This window comes from Mercenaria mercenaria, chromosome 2, assembly GCF_021730395.1.
Source record: "Mercenaria mercenaria strain notata chromosome 2, MADL_Memer_1, whole genome shotgun sequence".
Classification (NCBI taxonomy): domain Eukaryota; kingdom Metazoa; phylum Mollusca; class Bivalvia; order Venerida; family Veneridae; genus Mercenaria; species Mercenaria mercenaria.
The window spans coordinates 7694850-7721615 of NC_069362.1; the positions used below are offsets into that span (position 1 = coordinate 7694850).

General features: G+C 34.5%; 1 protein-coding gene across 1 annotated transcript; it reads left to right on the forward strand.

Annotated features, from left to right (window-relative positions):
• The first annotated feature begins 843 nt into the window (after positions 1–843).
• On the forward strand, positions 844–20244 carry LOC123562543 (neurotrypsin-like). Its single transcript, XM_045355171.2, has 9 exons — positions 844–1311; positions 10094–10263; positions 11292–11385; positions 12731–12808; positions 13407–13535; positions 15056–15248; positions 19031–19308; positions 19519–19658; positions 20030–20244. Exons 1-9 carry the CDS (start codon positions 1221–1223, stop codon positions 20222–20224), a joined length of 1368 nt encoding a protein of 455 aa, XP_045211106.2. The 5' UTR covers positions 844–1220; the 3' UTR covers positions 20225–20244.
• Positions 20245–26766: the final 6522 nt, after the last annotated feature.

A 26766-nucleotide genomic window follows, 5' to 3' on the forward strand; every position in this document is an offset into this window, starting at 1 on the left:
CAGCAAAACAAAAAACATGGAAAGAAAGACATTGTATACATTTTTAGTCATATCACGAATAGTCATGGATGCATCAAATACTGATACGTTGACACATTGTGTTACAGAAATTTGTTTAACTTTTAGATTTTCTTTTCGAAGAAAATTCAGTTTATACTGTACCTTAACTATAGAAAATATAAACTTTAAAAGAAGCAAGCATTATTTGTTTAATTGATTATAACACCAACATTTTATGTCAGGGTATTGTTTTTGTTTTTGTTTGTCCAAGGCAAATTATACAGGAAAAATAGCATTATGGATTGCGACACATTTTGTGAGTGGCCGAGAAACCATGAAATTTATTGAAAAAAGAAACAACACTTTTTTACAACTTTGACCGAAAAAAAGACAAACTTACACTGTATGTCATGCAATAACACCCATAATATGACCATAGGCACTCTTTCAGCGCTTAGTATACACCTTATTGTCTAATACTTCCCAGTCAAATAATATAGCTGTTTGATTAACCAGAACGATTTTTTCTTACATCCTATAAAAAAGGGTTTCTTAATTTTTGTAAAATACGCCCAAAGGCTTCCTCTGTTTTTAGTTATCCATTAGCATTTAAAGCATACTCATTGCCCATGCTAATAACTGAAATATCTACTTTCCTTTGTGCAGTTCAAGTTCATCTAGCTCTCTTTCAATGTCACAGCGGGCATCTGAAAAGTTGATATAAATATGTAACTTATACACACTAGTATCAAACAGTCAGTTATGGATTTATGATACGGGGTTTGACGCAATGAAACCCAAATTGTCAAATCGTATCAATTAATTAGCAAGCGAGTCGGTATGAATCAAAGATAATTTTTGATATTTTTTTCTTTGCTTATTTATTCATGTTGACACGATTTCTCAAATATCAGCAGGATTAATGCCTTATTTATCTTGAATTTTGTTTGTGTTCACGTAAATAGTAAAACTGACTGATAAGCGATGCCTGATTTACGAACTTAACTGACCCTTCGGTTGAGTAATGATTTGGGCTTGACAAAAATATGTTAACATACGATACAGGCAAGTAATTAAGTGCAATTGTGTTTTTTTTGTGGTATGTCACTTACTGGTATATAAAATGCAAAAGCTGCGAATCTGGCACTAACCAAACAGCACGGACAACATCTTAGGTGCTTAACTATATAACTCAAAGCATATCTACACATTTTGAAAAGATGACACAAAAATATGGGATATTTTTACATTTAACAGTATTGACATTGTTTGAAATCTGCCAAATATTTGGATTTGTTATGTCACATGAAGGTAGGTCACAATTTTTGTTCCTTTGGTTGTATCTTGGCAAAATACAATAATCTCTATTATTACACGACTCCTTATATAAATCACCGGTCCATAGTTTATTCTATTGACCTGTTTATAGTTCTACACTAACTTGTGTTAGGCTTATGTCAAAACTTGAAGAAAATAATTATGAAAATTAATTTCTTATGTCATGTAATAAAACACTTTGGAATTGTCTGCCAATATTCAAAACTATTGCCCTATGTCCGAAATTCAAACCTAGAACCAATAGTTTTGACTATTGACCGGCAAGGCATTTAGTAAGCATATGTTTGTCGGTTACAAAACTAAAGACAAATATGACCGGGATTTTTCATCCTTAGTATAATGATTTATCAATAATACAGATAAAATATATAAGTGAAAAATATAACTATATAAATTTTCATGCAGAACACAAATCTCATGAAATCAAACGACAGTTCTACAGTTAAAAAGAGGGTGGCTGCAAACTTTAAATACCTCTGTCATTTGTTTATTCATTCATTTTTTTATTTACTCGCCATTCAACATGTTTGTTATTAATTTATTTTTGTTCATTTATTGTCATCACATTTTAAGATTTTCTGAACGCTGTCACTCTATTGAGCACTGTATGCTAGAATATTTCTGTGCTTCTACGGAATGTAGTTTCTATAACATTATTATTAAAGAATTATAATGGCAAACAATTTTGAATTATTAAACCAATCATGGGCCATCTCTTGCATTCAAATTGCAATTATGTTCAGTGATACGGTACAATATAAATATAGATATAACTAGTACGGTCTTACATAAACAAACGATAGAGAGAGATATAATTTATATCTTTCATTCCACCATAAGATGAGAAGCATACAATTCACATTACAAAAAAAGAACTTTGTAAGCAACATCAGTTCCTTACATTGTAATGCAAAGCTGCAATGTCCGGAACAAATAAATATCAAAACATATATATTATTGATTAAATTCAGGGAAAATGCATTTAAAAAATCAGACTGCCCCAACATGACAGAACTTTTATGTCCATAGTCAAAGATGTTCAAATGGCTGATATTTCCAGCCTGTTACATAATTTAAAGTAAAAAAAAAACAACAGACAACGTGGCGTATCATGGGTTATTCTATATGCAGTGTACATATATTAACATCCACTTCTAAACCAAATTTAATATTTGTTTTATTTTATCGCTCAAAAATTTACATTCTTTGTGAAAATGCCTACTGTCGACGGCTACTTATACATGCATCTGTATGTGTTTTAAAAAGACCTCAAATGTTTGTAAATTTCATTTAAAAAACGAAAACCATTTTTACTAGAATGTCCTGATACCGATGTAAAGCAGCTTTCAGATAATAATAAATTTATAATCTTATCAAAGACTATCCAAAAAAGGTAGCAAAATACATTGTAAAAGCTTGAAGAAACGTCATTCTGCTATATTTTACTAATTTTTGTAAAACATTAGCATAAAATTGTGGTATAAATTATGCACTGCAAAAATGTATACATAAAGCAAAAAATATTATAGTCTGAACTGTAAAATTGTATACAGCTTATACTTTTTCCCTAATATCTGTGTTTTGATATTAATTTTCAGTATACATTAGTCTCCTACAGGGTTACTAAATTAAAATCACATCATCATTTGACACATGTTTATATCTTTTGCTAATAGAATTACTTTTTCCTGTGTCAATAATTCCATTTTTGTGAATATTCTTGGTTTACATGTTAATGAAAACTGTGAAATCTTTATGACTTATATGCCCGTCGGGCCGGGTGTAATTATATCTTTATGTATATTACTGTAGGTATACGATATACACATGTCACAATAAAAACTTATTTACTTACTTGCTTACTTACAAATATAACAAAAGTTCAGAGGTTTTATTTTAATAATAGTTTAAGGACTGTTATCGCTAATTTGTATATATGAATTTAGAATGACTTATTTTTCTACAATGCAATCAGAAACACAGAAAATAAAGGCCAATATGCATGTGCAAAGCGCTTGGAAAATAGTTCTTTTGCAAATCTTATAAACGACGGAAATTTGATTTAATACCAAGCAAATATCTTCATGTATATGTTCATGTAACAATATCGATTATAAAATGTATAGTGTTAAAGATTGGCCAAGTAATATATTTGTTCAAATCTTTAACATATGATAACTAACAATAACCTTTGTTCATTGAGCACTTTTTCATTCAGGCTATTGTCCAAATCTGACATTCCTGTCCTGATTTCCACACACAAAGTTATTTTAACATCAAAGAATAATATAAATATAAGCAACTATGGTCAGTCAGACTAACGAATATTTCTAAAACTGTCACCAGTAAAGATCGGTCTTCAACAAGTCATTGCGACCGTTGAAAGAAATAACAGAAAAAGGATTAATGACCTATGACTAATGACCTTTCTCCAGATAGTTGTTCCAGAGAACATGTCCCTCTCCCATTGTCCGAATCTACAATGTCCAGACTGGCAATATTGCATTAACGGGATATTTTTGCACAAAAAGTATAAATTGTACAATATGCAAGAACACAATGCCATGGCCAAATACGGGAATTACAAGTTAAAGCATAGGAAAAGTTCCTTCTAGGGCACATCTATATAAATATAATGATCATTTTGTAAACTTTTAGTTGCAATGTGTCTGTTTTAATTATTGGTTATCAGTGTGTGGAACACCAGGATTGGACGCAAGGACAAGACCGTTTTACCTCATGGACATATATTCGCTTTATTTCTTTTCTGTTTAACATCCTAATTAATGCAGTGATTTTATGCACTAACAGTCTACTTCCTCGCACACAACAAACTATGTGTTCATTGGTCAAGTAATTCATGACTATAATTTAATAGTGTATCTGTCCTAAATCTCGTTAGAATGACATCCGGGCATTCAATGTGAAATTTGTTGCGCACAATGAGAGGGTCGCAATGGGGTTTGTTTTTAAATATTGACTATGCATTCAAAGGTAACGGCGTATGTTTATTTTATGATATACGGAAAAAAAAACAAGAAACTTTTAACATTTTGAGTCTAGAAATAAAAAGATACATATTTTTGTGTAAAAGAAAAGAAATAATTCCATCGCTGCAAGGGTTAAAAATAGCTTAAAGTTTGCCTCTTCAATTAATAGCGGAACAGATAAAGCTGGGAAAAATAAAGCTCATTGATCACTTACACAAAACCTAATTTGTGAATAGTTGTGTATAAATATAATTATATAAATACCATTATAATGAATTGCGTCTGTACGTGAATATGACTGTTTTGTCATTTTTTTTTCATATTAGTTATATATTATTTCGGTTGAAACCATGAAGTGGTTGAGACCTATAATTACCGTATTCCAGAGCTTGCAAACATATATCAGACTAACCATTTTCACTGAATGACAGATTAATCCGCTGTAAGGTTTTTGCCCGTTTTTCGGGCTAATCGAAAGATATTCTTATTGATATAAACTGTTTTCTGAACATTGTTCTATAGTCGGTTGATATTTTCATACATATGTAAATACAATAAGGTTAAAGAATGCGTCATTTCATATTAAAATTATGTTTTTAAGTCGATCCATCGAGCATGGCTAAGTTGAAAAGCGAAGGTGTATTCCTTTAAAACACTTCAGAAAAAGCCCAGACGTGACCGAAGCGCACGAAAATATGCCGTAAAAAAATAGTTCAAAACGTATAATAAAGATTTCTCTAGTTTAGCCTTAATACATAATGCACTCGTCAGTAAAAAAAAACAGCATATGACCTGAATCATTTTTATTAGTTGTATAGGATATAGATCTTTATAAAATATAGATTCTTTCTACCTGTCCTGATTCGAATGACAAGGGAGATCACTGTGTAGGAGTAAGCTAAATGATAAAGGTCATAATGCAGTAATTCGGTCAAAAATGTGCTTCTGTGGTGAAAGAAGTCCCTAATAAATAGATCCTAATTTTTCCATTTTTCGCGCATTTGCGCGTAAATCGGGGGCCAAATGGGCATTATTTCACTCGTGGAATGAATTTTACATAAAATAGGACACTTTTCATGCTTATATTCGCATGTTTTCGAGTTGTTTACTTGAAAACGAAAGAAGGGTGTTTATTCTGCGGACCGCTTTCTGAAATGCGACAATATGAGGGTACTTGATTTCAGTTGACCTGCATTTCACTGCATACTATTCAACACCCCTTTTTCTTTTCGTTTTCTTGAAGCAAATGTATGGATATCTTGTGGAAAATAGGTCTACGACGGAGTGAAAATCTAGAAACTGTAACAAAATTGTTCTGAAGTAGCTGAATTTTATATGAAACAAAGAACACTTTCTTTTATTGGTATATAGCCTAAACTGCTTTATTTGCTTTCTGAATTACTTCCCTTTATTCTTATTTCATCCTTATTTTTGTACAGCTTTTATAATGATCGATTCATATTATTTATTATTTAACATTTTATTTTATCGTTTTAATATCTTTGTAAGATTTATGTAAATTGAGTCAAAATATTTGTTTAAGATTTCCTTTTTATAAATAATTATAACTGTAGTATATTAATTTCTATAATAGTCCACTTTAGCATGGAAAGCTTCACGTTAACAGTTAAGCAAATGGTCGTGCTGCATGTGTACGTCTGGTTAACTTACATATTTGTCTCGATATTTAATGTAACAACCTATTTTAGTACTTAAAAGATAAATAATTGACATTCCTTGCAAATCTAGTATATATAGATATTAGCGGTACTTTACTATAACTTTTAACAACATTACATCAATTCCGGATTTGTATTTTAATTGTTGTTGAATTGAAAAAGTCATTTTGATAAACGTTAATAAGAGTAAAGAGTAAAAGCTACAGAGTTTTTAAAATAGATTATTAAGCAAAATAGCATCAAAGCAGTACATGTCGGTTAAAAATTTCATCAGAGCTTATGTTACTTGTAATAGGAGAGATCGCCGTGACGTCACGCGTTAACATCTGTTTATCTGGTGGTTGGCAAAACAAATGATTTTAACACCGTTTGCGTATTGAATCAGAATTTTAATTTTAATAACTTTTGCTCATTTATGGATTTCAAATTCAAAAAGATTTGAATACTAACAATCTTCATATTTTTGATCCAATATCTTTTCATGAATAACCGTTTTAAATGACATAAATTTTAAAGCGGCGTAGTATTTTCACACATTTAAAAACAGTGTAAGTTAAGCGTTCATAATTAATCCATTTTTTCGAAATAACAATTAAAGTAATCAATAATTGCTTGTTTATAACCTTTCCACTGATCAAAAATTATTTATTAATTTGTGTTTTAAAAGTTAACGTTAGAAACTCATGTTTACAAAAACATGGACGGTCGCTTTGCCCCCATCTTGTCTTATCAGTTCTAAAAATAGAATTTGTATACAAACACGATCTCTCCAATTGTCTTTCTGACTCAATTAATAAATCTTATCTTAGAATATCAAATGTGGGTGTTTGCCTGATGTGAAGTTTCTAAATGTTGGCCTACTTATGTGTCCCCGATAAATGAAACTGTTTTATTTCTTTTAAGCAAAATTGAATCAAAGCATAGCAAGGGGGCGTTTGCGTCTTCTCCCGACGGTTTTCATGTGTATAGTTCTTTTTCTTATCTCAAAACTGCATGGAAGTCGAAACAGAAGGATCTTGGGGTAGATACAAGTCTAGTTTCTAGCTTGGTGGACCCCACTGACTTCTACTGTTGTTTTAGCAGGGTCAGTCGTTTGTACAAAACATTTTTAACAAGGTAGCGGAGTTTAAAGACAACAACCCATGAATTAAAGAAGTAGGGTTGCAACATTTTTAATGTTTTGGTGTCACGATTACTTAAGTCGTGACATCAGTACATTTTATTTCTAGGGTCGGCTAAACAAGAAGTTGATTTCGCAGAAATGTGTAGAATTATACAACCCTTGCTCCAAGAATTGTGAAAGTTGGTGTATTATGTGATATCGTGTTAAATTTTGAAAAAATAATTAGATTTTTCTATTCTACTCGATACTTTGAACCTAGCTACATAGAAATACTTTTTAAAGTATGTCTTCTAGCTTATAGACTAAGTTAAGAATAAGATTCTTATTTGTCAAAACATTATTCTATATATCTGAAAATTGTGTTTTTGATTTGTGGAAGTCGACAAAATAGCTCTTCTTAATAAGTAGCCTTATTTTTTAATACATAACGATTTGTCAAGAGAACATTCACTCAAACATTATATGTACAATAGACTGGCGAACATAGAAAGTAGTATTGATTAGGTCAAGAATGTGTATTATTTGTTGTTGCCTGCTGCCAACTGTAGATTTGTTCTTTAGTTTTCGAAACGCTATAACATACTGTAATCCAAAGACCGACACGCAGAGGTACATTCAAGATGTTATACATGGGTAGCTTTTGAATTCTGAACCTTTCTAAAACAGTTCTCACTTATATGCCAATCCTGCTAAAACAAATCATAATTCTCGTTTAATTTATCTATTAAGCCTCACAATTTAGCAACTGTACAAAAAAAAAAAACAACAAAAAAATACTTGAAACCTAGCAAACAGTCATGGGAGGTGAGCAAATTTAAAATCTTGGCGATCTGATTACTTGGAGAATGATCTTGGAGTTTAACGTTTGAGGTGTTGAATGTTTGGAGTTGAACTTTTCCGTGTGTTGTGCCTGCAGTAAGTGCATTCTGATACTGTACGATGTGCATTGCCTGTCTTCTGATTTTACAATATTATTTTCATATCCTTCCAATATACGCTTGATAATTCTTTTGATTTACTAATTTATCACCACAATTTAGCAATTTTTGGAAATATGCTTCAACTTACAATTATAGAAAAAAAAAAAAACTTGACACATAGCAAACATAAATAATATTGGAGTTGAAATATTGGCCATGGAGATCTGATTAGTACTTAGAGAATAGTGTTTGATACCCTGGTGAGCAGTAGGACAACAATGACACTTTTGTTTGTTTTATCTTTCTTGCATGATAAGCGCAGTTTGGAAACAAGGGAAGCGCATTTATGTACACAATGAGTTTGTAGTTTCTGTTGAATAAACATTGTTTGGAAACGCAAATATGGTATAGGTAGACAGTAGCAAATACAAACTTTACTTTAACTTTACCAAACAGCTTCGACTAACTTTTTGAAGCATATAACGTAGCTTAAAACATCAGCAGATATTCTTCTTACAAACAAGCATAAATAAAGCTGATATTTGACATGAAAATAGGTTTTACTAGTCGGGAAAAATCTATTTATATGGACTAAATTCGAGTAGACCATGATGGCATATCCGGCGAATAACTACCTTCATGCCTTAAATACCAGCCCCTGTGAAAGTGAAGGTTACATACACATTTCTTACTAGTTCGATAAGTAAACGTCAGACTTCAAAATTTTACGATTTTGACATTTCATATAGTCCGATGTTTTATCGAAGTTTTTATAAATTTCCCGGTAGATCTTTCCGCAAAATATCTTGCGGAAGGTTTTACAAGTTCACGGTGGAAGTGGCTAAAATGTGATAGGTAAATACCAACAACGGACAAAGAAAACCTATTTTACGCATCCATTGAACATACTGTCTTACTGAAATTAGCGAAGACCTGTCCTCACTTTGAAAGTGAAATTTACATGCATTCGCTTTTGCATCACAACACGAAACTGTCCAATTTTCTTTATTATAAAAATGATTTTAGACGCAAAGTATTCTCATGGTCGGATTTTATAAAGAAAAATGCGACCCGTTACTAAGGTATTGTCTGTGTAGTGTGCATATGATTATAATTGATAGATCATATAAAAACGGTTTAAAAATCTAGTCTACATGCATTCGGCGGTACAAGTGCGTTAAATAATGGCCGCAGTATTTTTTTTACTAGTGCGTTGTATTGTTGATGATATTTAATTAAATTACGCTAGAATAGTCTGTGCTATGTGTAGGGGAAGTAATTCCTGGTGCAGTTTAAATTACGGTAAATCAATATATCACGTGTTTGAGAGTTTTTCTACATTACACTTCAATAAAATAAGGTTGAAATTTTTACTATGTAAACGGCTGTCATTCAATTAAACTTGACAAAGGGACATGTTGAACGTCCAAATATTAAAAGGCGCCCTGTGCAAATTTAATGTTATTGAACTAACTTCTTACCAGAACCACATGTTTTTCGAAATGTTTCAACCTTTCTGTGCTTTCAGCGCTTTGATTATACAATGTGTTGAGGCTTGTATTTGTGTATTTGTAAGGTTAGCATAGGATGGTTCCCCGACCAATGTCTAACCATTTGACGGAGAGAATAAACGGGGTTACCCATTGGGTCCTCAAACGAAAAAAATAAGTATGTTAACCTTTGTGATAAATAAGCTTTCCATCCCTGGGTTTAGTAATATGTAATCCGTGGAGCGCATTCAGCCAGAGAGTCGCAAAAGAATAATTTTAACGCCGGAGGTTATTTTAAAGGTCACGGTGTTTGATCGGGCAGCTTTTAATGACAACAGTTTTCGAGGTCAGTTGCTCAGTCAAGTGTGACTTACCCTTAAATTCTAGTTCCGGGCTATATTATCATAAGGAAAGTATAAAAACATACAACAACTGCTACTATATAAGATCTAAAATGTATACATGTGTATAAACCACATAAATTCTGTGTTAAAACAACACAAACTGAAAATATTCGTATTAAAACGGTCAATAATGAACAAACTTCTTCCAGCTTGGAATGACGTGCGCCTTGTGAACGGAAGGACGCCATATGAAGGTCGAGTAGAGGTTAAGGTCAATGGAACATGGGGTACTGTGTGTGATGACGAATGGTCAATGTTTGATGGTTATGTTGTTTGTAGGCAGCTGGGATATAACGGTGTCCGTTCAGTTTATTCTCAGGTAGGTAATTAGTACAAACTCGCTAATGAGACCACCTGCTGTTCTTTTAAAAAGTGATGGTAAGATAGTGGACGGCAATGTCCGTGTGTTTACATATCAGCGTAATGCTGTTTCGGTATCCTTCGGTCATTTTTCCATAATAAGCAGAGAATGCCGAAATCGCATACGGAGACTTCTGTGACTAAAATAGATCTGGGGCGCCTGTGATATATGACAGACTACGGTATATTCAACTGATTTGAATAAATATTTTGTAACCATGGTGATACTAACCCTAACCTTTAGTCAGAATATTATACATATTATACACTAAATGCGTGCGGACATGCAAAAAATTGCGTATTTTGCCGTGCGCTTCCGGCTATGCGCAGAACGACTGCACCAGATCGGTAAACAAAGAATGTGCAATCGGATCTGCTTCCTTAATATTGGGACGGCCTCATTACTGACCATATTGAAAATTTGGTAAGAAAGCTGCTTCGAGAACAGAATAGAAAAAAAAAGAACAGAGGAACAATTTATTGAAAAATCATTAGAAATAACATACATGTGTATAGCGATTTCTAAATGCTTTCTTTAGAGAATAGGTTCATGTAATTACAAACAATCAGTGTATTAATTATACAGCATGTCGTCAAACGTCACAGTGGCGGGCTGGAAAAGAAACCCGCACAAAACAGGCAAATATTTGGTAAATGTCGTCAAGCATATATTTAACATAATTCTTTACTCCTGAATAAAATCATTGATTGTCGGTAGGGACGTATTATTATATCACACGGGCTACGCCCTCGTGAGATAATTCTTTCGCATCTAAACTCCAAACATGGATTTAGTTACTGTTTTGGATATGTCTTTTCTTGAATACTCTAAACGAAAAATGTTTAATTGGAATTCTACTAAAATATGGTATAGCAGTTTAGAAATTCAGAATGTAGCGGTAACAGGGATAGTTGTTTTTTTTCATAGTTTTTTTTACGTCTCTTTAACATGATAGTTTAAATAAACTATTTCATTTCTTTTTGTAGGCAAGTTTTGGACAAGGTACAGGTCCCATATTCCATGATGACTTACAATGTGCAAGATGGGAAACAACACTCAGCGAATGTCCAGGACTACATGGTTTGTGCACATTTGTTGTCATATCTCTACAAGGAAGTCACTTTAAGACTTCTCCAACCTATAAGCTCTGCAATGATTAATCAATTAATCGCATTTCAATAAATATTTGGCAAAATGTAGCGAAGTAATGAAATGAAACTGAAGAGAAGTACACTCAATGAAATTACTAACATAACCTCTCGAAATCTTAATAATACATTTTAAAATTTTCTTACATATTAAGTACAATACGTCGTGAGTTACATATTTGAATTTCAACAAAACTGAGTAAGCTATGGTATGTTTTCATTTATTAAGCCGGCTCCGTCTGATTTTAAAAAGTCACAAAAATACACACATATATAATAAGCCGGTTCAGTAACAAGGCAGGAAAATTATGACAAAAGACAAAATATATATCTATACCTCGTCATATCTTGGAAACAAAATAAGATTTAGTTGATAATTGACTATATCAGTGGAAATTCAGTATGTACACCACAATTTTTATAAAAATAAGACCTGATCGTATCTGTATTCCGGTGACTTTTTATAAATAGGAAGTGATTGAGAAGGTGTTTTTCCACTATCTAATTTTGTTGAAAGTTTAGTATACTCTTAACAATATGTTTAACAACATATTCGTATCAGTGTGTAAGTAAGTTGATAAATGTATTGGCGTTAGATTTTTCGTTTATTGTATAACCATGAACCAGGTACATGTTTATTTTATACTCCGCAAAATAAGTAAAAGTAACATTTGGACGAATAAATTAAGTCCTATAAAACATTGTATAAAAGTTACTTCTCACATTTTTCAGACATGCTTAGTTAATTTTCTGACTTTGACGTCGAGTGTGAGCAATTTTAATGCCTTTGCTACACTGTCCTACGTATGTGAGGCTAGTACAAAACCTGAAATTGCTATGAAATGTAACATTTCACTTTTCTTTTTCTTCTTTTTTTACATTGAAGAAGATAAAATGATTTGAGTTTGATTGTTAGGCCAGGCGATTTGTCATGTGTTTTCGCGACTTCGCAAATAGTCATACAGTGACTGCAACAGCGAGCTTTAATCAGACCAAACAATCCTGTAATTTATTGAGTAAACAGAATAAATAATTCTTGAAGCTTTTTCGTGAAAAAAGAATGCCTGAGTATTTGTTTAAAGACACGTACACCCAACATAGAACTTACTACCATCAATAATTCGACCGAAGAATGTATTCTCCATTTCTCGATACTTTTCTAGTTATTTGCTATGTTCTGCTTTCATGTGTAGCCATTGTACGAAAACTGGTACCAGCCAGCATATACCGTAAATATTTCTCCGATATGCTGAAAAGTGCTTGCCTTTTTTTTTCAGATCCTGCAAAAGTTGACTGTGTACATAGCGAAGATGCGGGAGTTAGTTGCATCCCTCCAGCTGAAATGCACGCGTCTGGTAAGTACCATTTCTGGACGCTGATTGTCTAACTTCTTTGTAACATTCTCCGAACTGGAACCGCATTTAGCTATCAAGGAGCTTATGTTGCCAAGCTTAAGCTGAAAACATTTCAGTGAGGTGACAGTGTCACATACTTTGACTATTAACTGGCAAGTCATCCAAAACTAGTAACTATTTATCAGAAAATTAAGTTTAGCATTTTTCGATACAAAAAAAAAATATATATCATGTAATGAACATGATTAGTGTTTCTGTTGCAAACACCAATAATTCACTCTTTATCGTGGGGGTACATTAAACTATTTAATGGATTTCCGGTCAAAAGCCGCAGTTATTGCCTGAGACCCGAAGCCGGGTAGATAAATGTTTTGACCGGCAAGCCACTCAAGCCCTTTATTACATGACATCAGACATATATATTCATATTGCTTTTCTTTTTTTTTTTTGACTTTATCTCAGCAAAATTTAGTATTTAACTATAGACCGGAGAATAGTGTTGATTAATACACAGTTCTAGTTGACTGGAAACGTCCATGTTTTCACGAGAAAATCTGTAGGCCTATTTCATATCATTGAAGTGTTAAATGTACTTCAGTACCGATAATCTGCAGGGACAGCCAGTTCAAGTGTTCCCGAGATTCCAAATGTATACCTAGAAGCTGGCTGTGTGACGGACGGAGAGACTGTCATGATGGGTCGGATGAACTACAACTTTTCTGTAACAGTAAATATCCATAATTATACTTGAAGTGAACTGAATTTTATCATGTCATGTCTTACAAAAAAGATTTTTTTCTAAACATTGTATAAGATTGACTTGAAATGTAGTTAATTGCCTAATTAAGGGGAAACGCCACAGTTGTGTGGGTTTTTTTATGTAGGCAAAGAAGGAAAAATTTTAACTAGCGGAGAGAATTTTCTTAAACTTTGCATGATCATAGAGCATATTTTAAACCATTCTATTAAACAGAATATTTGCTGTGTTTCAATGAGTAAACATACTGCATTTTTCTTGCAAAAGGGGCATAATTGGAAGAAATTTTCTATTTGTTTGCGTAAGCAACTATAGAATAAAATCCGTCTCATAGAAGGCAAATTTTGTACAGTTGCAGGAAATAAAGTAACAAACACTAATCTGAAATCAATAAAGTGTAACTAACCATTACCTTGAGTTATCTGCCCTTGAAAATGACCTAAAAGAGCAAAAAAAAACTCGCATTCAGGGGCAGATAACTCAAAAAGTAGCACCGAGGCCCCAAATTGTTTTTGCATAAATTTGTTTCTAATATGATGCTCTATGATCATGCAAAGTTTAAGAAAATTCTCTCCGCTAGTTAAAATTTTTCCTTCTTTGTCTATATAAAAAACCCCACACAACTGTCCCATTTCCCCTTAATTTCTTTCATTTTAGATAAATATTCTTGGTCTTGTCCATTATATAACTAATTTAGATTAAAAACATTATTGCAAAACAAGGGTAAAACACTCAAGGCATTGGTTACTTGTAACCCTTAACACCGAACTGATCCGTCTAATAAAGACACTATATAAAGTCAAGGTTTGCTTCGTCTTTATAAAAAGCTACATTATGAAAGTACACGACATGACAATATTTCATGTATAGTCTCTCATAACTCATAATGAGTGGTTTTATACATGCATTTTATGTTTTATATTCTATCTATTGTATGAAAGTGAGACTTTGATAAACTTTCTTCTTCTTCTTCTTTTTCTTCTTCTCTAAAATACTTTAAATACGGTAATAAAAACTATTATTACATACTTAATTAAAAACTCCGTTAAGTTTCAGTGGAACCTGAAACGTCAATATTTGCCATATTGACGTTCAGACTTCACATCGGTTGTGAACTTTGAACCGTTTAAATAATAATTTTAAGTGTAGATGCGTATGTAATCAGTGCCGCACACTATTTCCGCTGCACACTCATGCATATTTCTCGATACAAATCTAACAGCGCTAACCTATAAATGTTGTAACAAGTGGACATCTGAAAAGCAAAGATTCCAAAATCGGTTTCAAGGCCCATTCACGCTTGAGATGAACAATCTGAATGTCCTCGTTAACACATCTAATCTTATTTGAAATATATGTCTGACTATGATGAAGATCAAAAGAAGTGAAAATACAGTTTGAACTTCTGTTAAAGCCACGAAGAGATTCTTTTGTTCTTATTCTAAAAGCGTTCGGGTAAAAAAAGTTCAGTTTTCTATCACATTTTCCAGGAGACTGTGGAATGCAAATGGTACCTCCAGTGTCACATAGAATTGTGGGCGGCAGTAATGCAAAGCCTGGTTCCTGGCCATGGATGACGTCATTAAAAATTGAATTTCAAGGCGGGGTATCAGACAGCCATTTATGCGGGGCTACTCTTATAGACAAAAACTGGGTTCTTACTGCAGCTCATTGTTTTAAAAAGTAGGAACTGAAGTTTTAAATATTGAAAAATCGAATGCTGTATTTATCATTCAAATATACCCGCAAGTTTAAGCTAAAATGATATGCACGTGCAACTGAGATATTTGATATAAAAATAACGTGCACGTTTCATGAGAAATATGATTATTTTTGCATCAAACCCACTTTGTTGAATCGGCGTGAAGTTGGCAGTACAGCAGTAGCAGCAGTAGGAGCAGTTAACTGCTGTAACTGCTGGCAGTAGCAGCAGTTAACTGCTCCTACTGCCAGCAGTTACAGCAGTTAACTGCTGCTACTGCCAGCAGTTACAGCAGTTTATTGCCTGTCGCAGTTAACTACCATTAGTCACAGCAATTGATCGTGTTTACTAACACCAGTTAACTGCTACTATTGCCAGCAATTATAACAGTTAATAAAGCTGTATTACCAGATGATGAGAATGACATAAGGTATTTATTTTGTCAGTGTCCTACATATAATACTGCTAGCAGTTAAATAGTGTTATTAAAATCAGTTTTACAAGTTTCCTTCAGATGTGTAATAGGCCGTAAAACCTACCCTTCCCGCTTATACATTTGTCCGTATCGTTTAAAGATCATTGAAGCGTTCTTAATCTATTTCTATCAAGAATTTTCTGCCCTTGAAACCGACTTTCAAGGGCAGAAAATTCAGGATCAAGCATGGGTACCTATGATTTTAATATCTATTTTCGTTCTAATCTTGATTCTCAGTAAGTATACAAAGTTTAAAGAAATACTGCCCGTAGGAAAAGTTTTTGCCCTATAGGAAATTGTCCCATTTACCCTTAAATTCTCCTATAAACTATTATATGTAATACCAGCAGTTAAATGGTTTACAAGTCTCTCCCGTCTCATTTATGTTTCTGCCAGCAGAATGGTCTATGAGATACGGTGTTCCGTTAGGACAATCGTGACATTTTATATAATTCTAAACCGCGGTGCACGATGATACGATGACGAAAACGCGATGGCGCGATGACACGAGGATGAAACAACGATGGTACAAACGCGATGACACGATGATGAAATCGCGATGGTACGATGGTGAAATGTCGATGTAATATCGCGTTTTCATCATCGTACCATCGCGTTTTCACCATCGCACCATCGCGTTGTCATCATCGTACCATCGTGCAATCGTGGTTTCACCGTCGTACCATCGCGTTTTCACCATCGTGCCATCGCGTTATCATCATCGTACCATCGTGGTTTCACCATCTTACCATCGCGTTTTCACCATCGTACTATCGCCTTCCGGCTGGAAATGCTTAGTCCCGTGCACTTGTACTTTTTGTCAACAATAGATGAATGTATCTCAATGTATTTTGTGAGAAGAAATTTACCATTTAGATTCTGCTGTTTTGCAATATGTTTTACAAAATGTTCAGTGCTCAGTTCATTAAAACTGTGTAAAACCTTCAAGGCCACGTCCTTTGTATTTTATGTATGCATGAAAGTAAATAAAAAGCTGGGTGTAATAGTCACATGATATTATTCAAACTCAGCTTATTCTTGTTAGGATGTAGAAGGTATATAGTGCAATGTGAAAATGAGATTGTATCAAGCCTGTATTTTACTGACATATAAACTTACCATTGCGCATGACCACCGGAATGCAATGGTACGATGGTGAAAATGCGACGGTACGATGGTGAAAACGCGACGACACGATGGTGAAAACGCGATGGTACGATGGTGATAATGCGATGGTACGATGATGAAAACGCGATGGCACGATGATGAAAACGCGATGGTACGATGGTGAAAACGCGATGGTACGATGATACGATGGTGAAAACGCAATGGTACGATGATGAAAACGCGATATTACATCGACATTTCACCGTCGTGTCATCGAATCATCGCTATTTCATCATCGTGTTATTGCGTTTTCACCATCGAACCATCGTTGTTTTATCATCGTGCCATCGCACCATCGCGTTTTCGTCATCGTAACATCGTACATCGCGGTTTAGGATTCAATAAAATGTCAGATTGCCCAAACGGTACACCGTAATGAGAGCATGTCACTTCCAGCAGTAAAATGACCAATGAAAACAGTTTTTGAGTTTTCTATGTCTTACTGGCAGCAGTCAAATGGTTTACGATTTAAACATATTTTATTTCAAACATATGTGCATTTTACATTTTACAATTTACAACATCGATATTATACATGTTGAAAAAGGATAAGATCCGAAAGCTAAGCTTATAAAGGTCTTCTCTTAAATGGTTTATGAGACCAGTATACCAGTTTTTATTACATGTAACTACCAGCGATTAAATGTTTACAAGGCTCCTCTTACTGCTAGCAGTAAAATGCTTATGACAGCAATAACAAGGCTCATGTTACAGCCAACGAGAGCAATTTACCAGTTTCCGCTTTAATATGATAGTGCTACGTCTGGTCAGCCCGGTGTCAGTATAATGTGACTGGGTGGAAAATCATGCCACGTGTCTACGGCGTGATATCCAGTGAGGCAGCACTATAAAGTTGGGCATTGTGCTCACTGCTACAAGTAGACACCGTCTTTTATATGACTGAAGAAATGTTGAAAAAGACGTTAAACTCGAACACACACACACACGCACGCACGCACGCACGCACGCACGCACGCACACACACACACACACACACACACACACACACTGCGATAGATGGAGTCCTAAAACCTAGTTTAGTGTCTTTACGGAGCCAGGAAATTTGATTCCACAGCAAGCAACTGTTTGTTAATATTTATTCCTATCTTCACGTCAATAATCTTAAGATATATCTCATTGAATAGATATGCCTCTAAAATAGACGTACTCCTTTTATTTAGAAAACGTGCCCGGGCCAAATACGAAACCATAATTTATCATATATGTATCTATCTAGAAAAACGCGCGTTTCTCTACTTTCGTTTTCATAACATGCAAATCAAGGGAATTAATTACATCAAACTTGTTGAAACTACTTTACCATAGGCGTAGGAGCAAGGAAGGGGGAGGGGTGGGGGTGGAGGGGGGTAGGTAGTGCACCCCTCTCTCCAATTTTGTGCTTGAAATAACAGTACAAAAAGGAAACACTTAGATGCACTGAATGTACTAATATAGGGATTTATTTGATGTGATGTATATTGCAAAGAAGGTGAAGGTTTTAATTTACAAAAAATACTTGATGTCAGCAACATCATCAGACTAGTGTAACAGCTTATTAACTGCTGTAACTGCTAGCAGTAGGAGCAGTTAACTGCTGTAACTGTTGGCAGTAGGAGCAGTTGACTGCTGTAACTGCTGGCAGTAGGAGCAGTTAACTGCTGTAACTGCTGGCAGTAGCAGCAGTTAACTGCTCCTACTGCTGCTACTGCTGTACTGCCAACTTCACGCCGATCTTTGTTGACAGTTTTCATCTATTCTATACAAATGAAAAGAATATGTGGTAATTTGAAAATTGCACCAAAAGCAATTCGGCCATCCCGCTTAGCTCAGTTGGGATCATGCACATATACGGATCGAGGAGTCGTGAGTTTGATTACCGGGCGAGGTCATTTTCCCCGTGACCATTTGATAGATTACATAATGCCTAAAATCGATCATTGCCTACTTCTGATTCATCTGGAGATGTAGGCAATTACTCTTCGAGAACAGGGTTAGTACTGGTAAAGAATGTAGGATCATTTGGTAAGGTTAACTGCCCGGCGTGACATAACTGCAAAAATGTTGAAAAATAATGCTATTCATAAGACCCTAACAAGCAAAAATATTGAATATTCTTTACAGGTACAGGCCAAAATCTTCGTCCTTACGGGTGGTTGTCGGAGACCAAAATAACATCCATCGTGATCCTACGGAAGAAACTATTTTGATTCAGCGGGTTGTTATACACACAAACTATAATCCCGCAACACACGAAAACGATATAGCTTTGATAAAACTAGCACATTCTGTAGACACGAGTTCCTCCTATGTAAAACCAGCTTGCCTGCCAACATTTGGTGACAGTGAACTTGATCTTGCTTCCAAATGTTACGTTACAGGTTGGGGCGAAACAATGAAAGGTAACAAGCAAATTTGGTAAACTTATATTTTATAAAGATACGTTTTTAAAACAAATATGGATGAAATACAAGAATTTAAGTTGCCAAGCTTTACCTTCACAAAAGTTGTAACGTATTAATGTTTTAGGCCAACACTGTCAACTTGATTAGTGCCCCTTTCAAAGTTCCTAACCGTTATGTTCAAACTCCATACTTTGTATCGCATTTTAGGAACGGCCTGGAATGGAATGCTGCAACAAGCGATGGTTCCTTTATTAAATAAAACTCTCTGTAACAGGTGGTATAACCACACAGTAAAAGACGATATGATATGTGCAGGATATCAGTTTGGAGGCATAGACTCCTGTAAGGTAGATATATACATATATTTTTGTGAACGGTTTAATTTTGGTACCAGGCAAGTATATTATCTTCGTGTGTACAACCTACCATATAGATGCATTTGTATGAGGTACTACAGGGTACCATTTTTGCGGCGTTGATCATAATGCGCACGAACTATGTCCTGCACGTTAATTTGTCCATTGTTTGATGGCACTTATATAGCATTTTGGTAAAAGCAATCCTGCAGTGAGAAAGGTTACTTCGTGGCAAAGTTTTGTTCCAACCGTCTATTTCAATTCGCCATGACTATACCGTAACCAATTCACACTTGACATGTCAATCTCTGAGCTTTTGTATTACTTTTACTACGTACAACATTTCATAATATTTTTTTCAGGGCGATTCCGGGGGACCTTTGTCTTGTGAGAGAAACGGCCGTTGGTACGTTGCTGGAATAATATCATGGGGAGAAGGGTGTGGGCAGGCGCAACATCCGGGTGTCTACACAAACGTTGCACATTTTGTGTCATGGATTGCAGACGTTTTACAAAGAAACAATTATACAATAGATGCTCAGAATATTGTTGGGTGAAATAAAAGCAATCTAATCAAAATCTGTCAGTTACTATTTTTAAAGTACCTGTACTGAAATATACGTTTTTGTTACAGAAATATTTAGCTGAAATACTAAGAATTCATAACATACAAATGTGTAACATAAAAAGGACATTTCCCATTTTAGAAGTTGTAAATAAAGTTCTTTAAATATCATTCCATTCCCGGTTATACTGTCTATACTTTTCGGGAGTTTTTTTCCTCAATTTTTAAATGAAAGGAATATATTTCGCGTCATCATTTTCTCTGTATGTACATACGTCAACTCTAAATAGCCCCATCAACAAGAGCATGTTCCCATAGGTATGTATCAGCGTAAGCAGTGTCTCAACTATAACATGTGACAACATCTCAACGACAATTGTTACGGTGTCGCTCCGTGTGACCTTGTTGATTCAGTGTTAAGTGTAATAAAAGTTTGATTCTATGTTTTTATGAGTAAAAAGTGATTTTGATATGAGATAGATATATTGGCTACTACTAGCAATCTTGAAGATCGAACGAACCAATTACTAAAAAATTAAAAACTCTACACAAATGTTGCAAACTTGCAACGATAACAGAAAATATGTGACAGGTTTTCACATATGTAGTGCTATAAAGTCTAAACGTAGTAAGTGTCATTTTAAATGGTAGAAAATATATATGTAAATCTCCTCTTTACGTCGAAACCACCTCTTGGACACTTGCATAACTAGTTTGATGATGTTTGAGCAAGAAACAACAACTCAGTCAGTACGATTATTGTTTTCGTCGTTCGTATGCTGAACTGTTATTCTATGTTATAGTCATATGCAGATTGGATACTACTTCGTAATGTATGCATACAGATAAATTAAATAATATATCTATTCAGTTTAAGCATAAATTAAGCCATATCTTTAAAGCCCTACGACAAAAACAAATATAGTCAGGGGCTTGTAAAAATACTTCAATTTTAAAGACCATAGACTGCTGCCGTCATTGTCGGTGACTCCTGCACAAATGTGTTATAAATCTGAAACGTTGTTTTTACAATCAGTTTTAAACAGGCACGTGTCCAGGTGGGGGGCCAGGGGGCCCCCCCCCCCCCCCCCCCCAGCTGGCTGCCTAGTTACGATTTTTATTACTATGGGCCCCTCAATTAACAAATTTATACACCAGCGCAACTGGCTTGATTTGATAGCAATACACATGCTAAAGAGGCATAAAACCGTGTCCGGTAGTGGAAATTAGCCCAAGGCATGTCACAGGTAAAAGTTTATCTGTGCATGCTTCATTGATCGCTTGATCGGTACTTGATTGGGTAGTGGAGAAACTATTATGTTTTTTACTCTTTGGAAGTGTTATAAAATGATCAGAACATTGTTGGTTTTGTTAAGTAAATCTTAAAATGAATCTGAAAATTGAAACATTATGATGGTTGTATTTTGTTTCTACATTAAGGCACATTCCCCAAATTTATTAAATTGATCTTTTTATTTTACAACAATTTTGAATTTGAAACTACTGTATTAATTTTACTCTTTTGGGCCCAGTAACCTTACTTAAAAACTCTCATAGTTTTAAAAGTAGTTTCTCAGTAAATCTCACAAAACGCATCTAAAACTCGTTACTTATGAGGGGTTTTATACATAAAAATATCACTTAATATGTGCTGTGATGTTATAGTTTGTACAGTCAAAGAAGTATAAAATACACATCTATTTATTTTTATAGATCTTTGGTACAGTTAACAGTTCATTGTCATTTGAAATCTACGATGTAAATAGTAATTGTCATAATATTTCGTTTGTTTTGTTGGAAATCTAAAAACATTTGGCCATTTTGCAAATAGGATACCCTTAATAATTAGACTAGCCACTAGACTGATAATTACGACATTTCTATGATTTTTTTTCTTTTTTATGTTCATAGAGACAAAAGTCAGTCTACTCTAGAGATTTTCTAAGAAGACTGATGTTAAAATTGTAATATTGGACATAGTATATAGACTGGCTCAGTTCACTACATGAAATCATAAAAATGGGAAAAAAATATCATAGCCTAGGAGCTAGTCTTCTTAATAATCATTTTAAAACTTCAACATTTTTTTCAACTGTGTATCATACAGAAAAATAAGTCCATACACTGTGACTGTACAATCATACATACACTGAAAAAGGCTCGATGAAATGATTAAAAAGTAGACTTTTCCTTAAATATATGATACATTCATGCATCCTTAAAGGTGTTTCAGGTAGCAGGAAAATGCATCTATTCATGTGCCATATTAAAAAAAATTCGCAATCGGGAGGGGATACCCCTCCCGAACCCACCCCAGGTTGGGCCCCCCCAGCAAAAAAATCCTGCACACGGGCCTGTTAAAGTGCATGCTAGTAATGCATTTCTATGTTAAACTTTACATTTTACAAAGCGGGGGGGGGGGGGGGGGGGGGGGAATGAACAAAATAAGTTAAGTTCTAGATGGTGGTATTTGGGGGAATGAAAGTTTTGTTTAAAATTACTTTATTGGAGTTTCAGTTTTCAAATTAAGTCAATTTAAAGTTTGAATACTAGGTCAGACAACTAGATGAACTATCAAACTTTCACTGTTTCACTGTTGGTATTCGTGTTTATAAATTTCAAGCATTTCTTTAGCCTCTGATATTTGTTTTTATTTTACTGCGTTTCGTTCGCTTCCAATAACTACAAGAGCTGTCACAGGAGACAGCGTGCTCGACTATTTCGATGCTGGATAGTGAAACTGGGCACATCTGAGGAAACTAGAGCTGTCACTGGAGTGTTTAATGACTCCGATTGTGGATGAAGATATTGCACAATAGCCTGAGTCTCTGTCAAAAATATCAACTTAAAGTAATAAGAGAAGTAAAGATAAAATGTATCAAGTAATAGAAAGAGCATTGAAACTTGGGGGTAAACGATTTGTACGAGGGGGCATAGCCCCCGAGTATAAATTGTTTACCCGAGAGTTTTAATGTTCTTTCTGTTTTGTATCATAGCAATCCATATATGGTAGTTGTAGGCGTTCCACATTGCCATATACAGCAGTTCAGTGAGTACTTAAAACCCTTGCTTTACAAATGTGTAAAGCCCAGGTAAAAGAAACCAACGCTAGAGCAAAAAATCAATAAAATACACCTCGCTGTCCACTGTTCCAGACATGCTGGCATACTTTCCTATCCAACAGTGCGGTAACTAGCGTGCGGGTATTAAATACCTGCACACTTCAGTTACCGCACCCTGTACTCAGTGTATACGAATTGCCTGCACCAAATTTGTTAAGAAAAAACACCGAGCTATGATACAAAACACTATTTGTATCATAGCTCGGTGTTTTTTCTTAACAAATTTGGTGCAGGTAATTCGTATACTCCAAGTACAGGGTGCGGTAACTAAAAGTGTGCAGGTATTTAATACCTGCACGCTAGTTACCGCACTTTTAGATAGGAAAGTATGCCAGCTGTCTGGAACAGTAGACAGCAAGTGTATTTTATTGATTTTCTGCTCTAGCATTGGTTTATTTTACCTGGGCTTTACACATTTGTAAAGCAAGGATTTTAAGTACTCACTGAACTGCTGTATATGGCAATGTGGACCGCCTACAACTACCATATATGGATGGCTATGATACAAAACAGAAAGAACATTAAAACTCTCGGGTAAACGATTTATACTCGGGGGCTACGCCCCCTTGTACAAATCGTTTACCCTCGAGTTTCAATGCTCTTTCTATTACATAAATATGTCCTAAGCAAAAAGGGGCATAATTCATTAAATATTGGTGCCAGAGTTATGCACCTTGCAACATAAAGTGTGGGTGATGATGTTGAACAACTATTTTAAGTTTGCATCAAATCCATTCAGTAATAACAGAGACAGAGTGAAAGTGCATCAAAACTTTAACCTAAAATTCTAAGTAAAAAGGGGAAATAATTCATACAAAATTGGTCCCAGAGTTATGCACCTTGCATCATATGATAAGGGTAATAATGTTGAACAATTGTTTAAGTTTGAATCAGATCCATTCAGTAACAACAGAGATAGAGTGAAAGTGCATAAAACTTTAACCTGAAATTCTAAGTAAAAAGGGGAATAATTCATGAAAAATTGTGCCAGAGTTATGCATCTTGTGTTATATGATGTGGGTGATGATGCTGAACAACTATTTTAAGTTTGAATCAAATCCATTCAGTAATAACAGAGGTAGAGTGAAAGTGCACCAAAACTTTAACCTGAAATTCTAAGTAAAAAGGGGGAATAATTCATTAAAAAATGGTGCCAGAGTTATGCATCTTGTGTCATATGATGTGGGTGATGATGCTGAACAACTATTTTAATTTTGAATCAAATCCATTCAGTAATAACAGAGGTAGAGTGAAAGTGCACCAAAACTTTAACCTGAAATTCTAAGTAAAAAGCCTTAAAGGGGGAATAATTCATGAAAAAATGGTGCCAGAGTTATGCACCTTGTGTCATATGATGTGGGTGATGATGTTGAACAACTATTTTAAGTTTGAATCAAATCCATTCAGTAATAACAGAGATAGAGTGAAAGTGCATCAAAACTTTAACCTGAAAATCTAAGTGAAAAGGGGGATAATTCATGAAATATTGGTGCCAGAGTTATGGCCCTTATGTCAGATGATGTGGGTGATGATGAGGAATAAGTATTTCAAGTTTGAATCAAATCCATCAAGTAATTACAGAGATATTTTGAAAAAAGAGAAAGTGCACCAAAACTTTAACCAAGGTGGGGACGCGGAAAGACGCCGACGCCGACGCCGACGCCGGGGCGAGTAGGATAGCTCTCCTTATACTTCGTATAGTCGAGCTAAAAATCTGTAAATCGCACATATATCAGAATTATTTGGCTTTTATGTGTTTAAATGGATGTAAAATACACTGGTACTTTTTTCAAATCCATGAATCGCGATTCTAAGATGATTTACAAGAAGACCAAAATTGGGTGTAAATAAGAACAAGAGCACCGCCTTGCGGGTGCTGACGCTCATCTGATTTTTTTTGTATAGTAGAAATATTGTCCTACCCATGATTTTCTAAGTCTAAAAAGGGCCATCATTCTTGCAAAAAGCAGGATAGAGTTATGTTTCTTGATGTACAGTGTCCACTTATGATGGTGAAAAACTGTTGCAAGTTTTAAAGCAATAGCTTTGATAGTTTATGAGAAAAGTATACTTAAACATAATACTCAACCAAGAAAATGATTTTCTAAGTCCAAAAGGGGCAATAATTATTGCAAAAAGCAGGATGGAGTTATGTTGCTTGCTGTACAGGGTCAGCTTATGATGGCGAACAAGTGTTGCAAGTTTCAAAGCAATAGCTTTGATAGTTAAAGAGAAAAAGTTCACCTAAACATAAAACTTAACCAAGAAATCTGATATTTTCTAAGTCCAAAAGGGGCCATAAATCTTGCAAAAAGCAGGATGGAGTTATGTTTCTTGATGTACAGGGTCAGCTTATGATGGTGAACAAGTGTTGCAAGTTTTAAAGCAAAAGCTTTGATAGTTTAGGATAAAAGCTGACCTAAACATAAAACTTAACCAAGAAAACTGATATTCTAAGTCCAAAAGGGGCAATAATTCTTGCAAAAAGCAAGATGGAGTTATGTTTCTTGATGTACATGGTCTGCTTATGATGGTAAACAAGTATACCAAGTTTCAAAGCAATAGCTTTGATAGTTTAGGAGAAAAGTTGACCTAAACATAAAACTTAACCAAGAAATCTGATATTTTCTAAGTACAAAAGGGGCCATAAATCTTGCAAAAAGCAAGATGGAGTTATGTTTCTTGCTATACAGGGTCAGCTTATGATGGTTAACAAGTATTCCAAGTTTCAAAGCAATAGCTTTGATAGTTTAGGAGAAAAGCTGACCTAAACATAAAACTTAACCAGGCAACGCCGACGCCGACGCCGACGCCGACAACCGCTCAAGTGATGACAATAACTCATCATTTTTTTTCAAAAAATCAGATGAGCTAAAAATGCTTCTGTTTACTTAATAACAAACAAATTCTTATAGTTTGAAAAGTTAAATGTTTTAATTAATTTATGCTTTAAATGTTTTAATTTGAATGCAGTTGAATGCAAGAACACAAATAAATGTCAGTGTATTTGTTATACACGTAAGTGATCTCAGTCGATACCGTAACCAGTTGTAGTTGAGATGACCTACGCTTGAACGTACCTCTCCGGAGTGACTAACGTAAAAGTGAAGAGTTAAAGAAGATAAAATATTCAGTTTTCATATTTTCGTTAGTTTGTCAATGAGATGAATAGCTCATGATTTTTTGAAAGTGCTATGTGAGCCTATAAATAAAAGTGTCCACATGTTAAAACATTTTTTTGCTATATTTATAAAATGCCCCGTTTTTTTTCTGATAAAGGCAATGGGTATTACTAATTCGTAAGGTTCAGTAAGCCTACTACAAATGAAAGTACAATATATGCAAATGGTTTACCTGAAATAAAGTTAATATTACGTTTTAATATCGATTAATCAAACAGAAAGGAAAACTA

What these genes read in the sequence shown, in the direction of transcription:
- LOC123562543 (XM_045355171.2), top strand. Translation starts at nt 1,221, where the DNA reads ATGACACAAAAATATGGGATATTTTTACATTTAACAGTATTGACATTG. An exon ending in CGAATGTCCAGGACTACATG is followed by an intron (nt 11,386 to 12,730) that starts GTTTGTGCACAT and finishes TTTTTTTTTCAG; the next exon opens with ATCCTGCAAAAGTTGACTGT. An exon ending in TTGGGGCGAAACAATGAAAG is followed by an intron (nt 19,309 to 19,518) that starts GTAACAAGCAAA and finishes ATCGCATTTTAG; the next exon opens with GAACGGCCTGGAATGGAATG.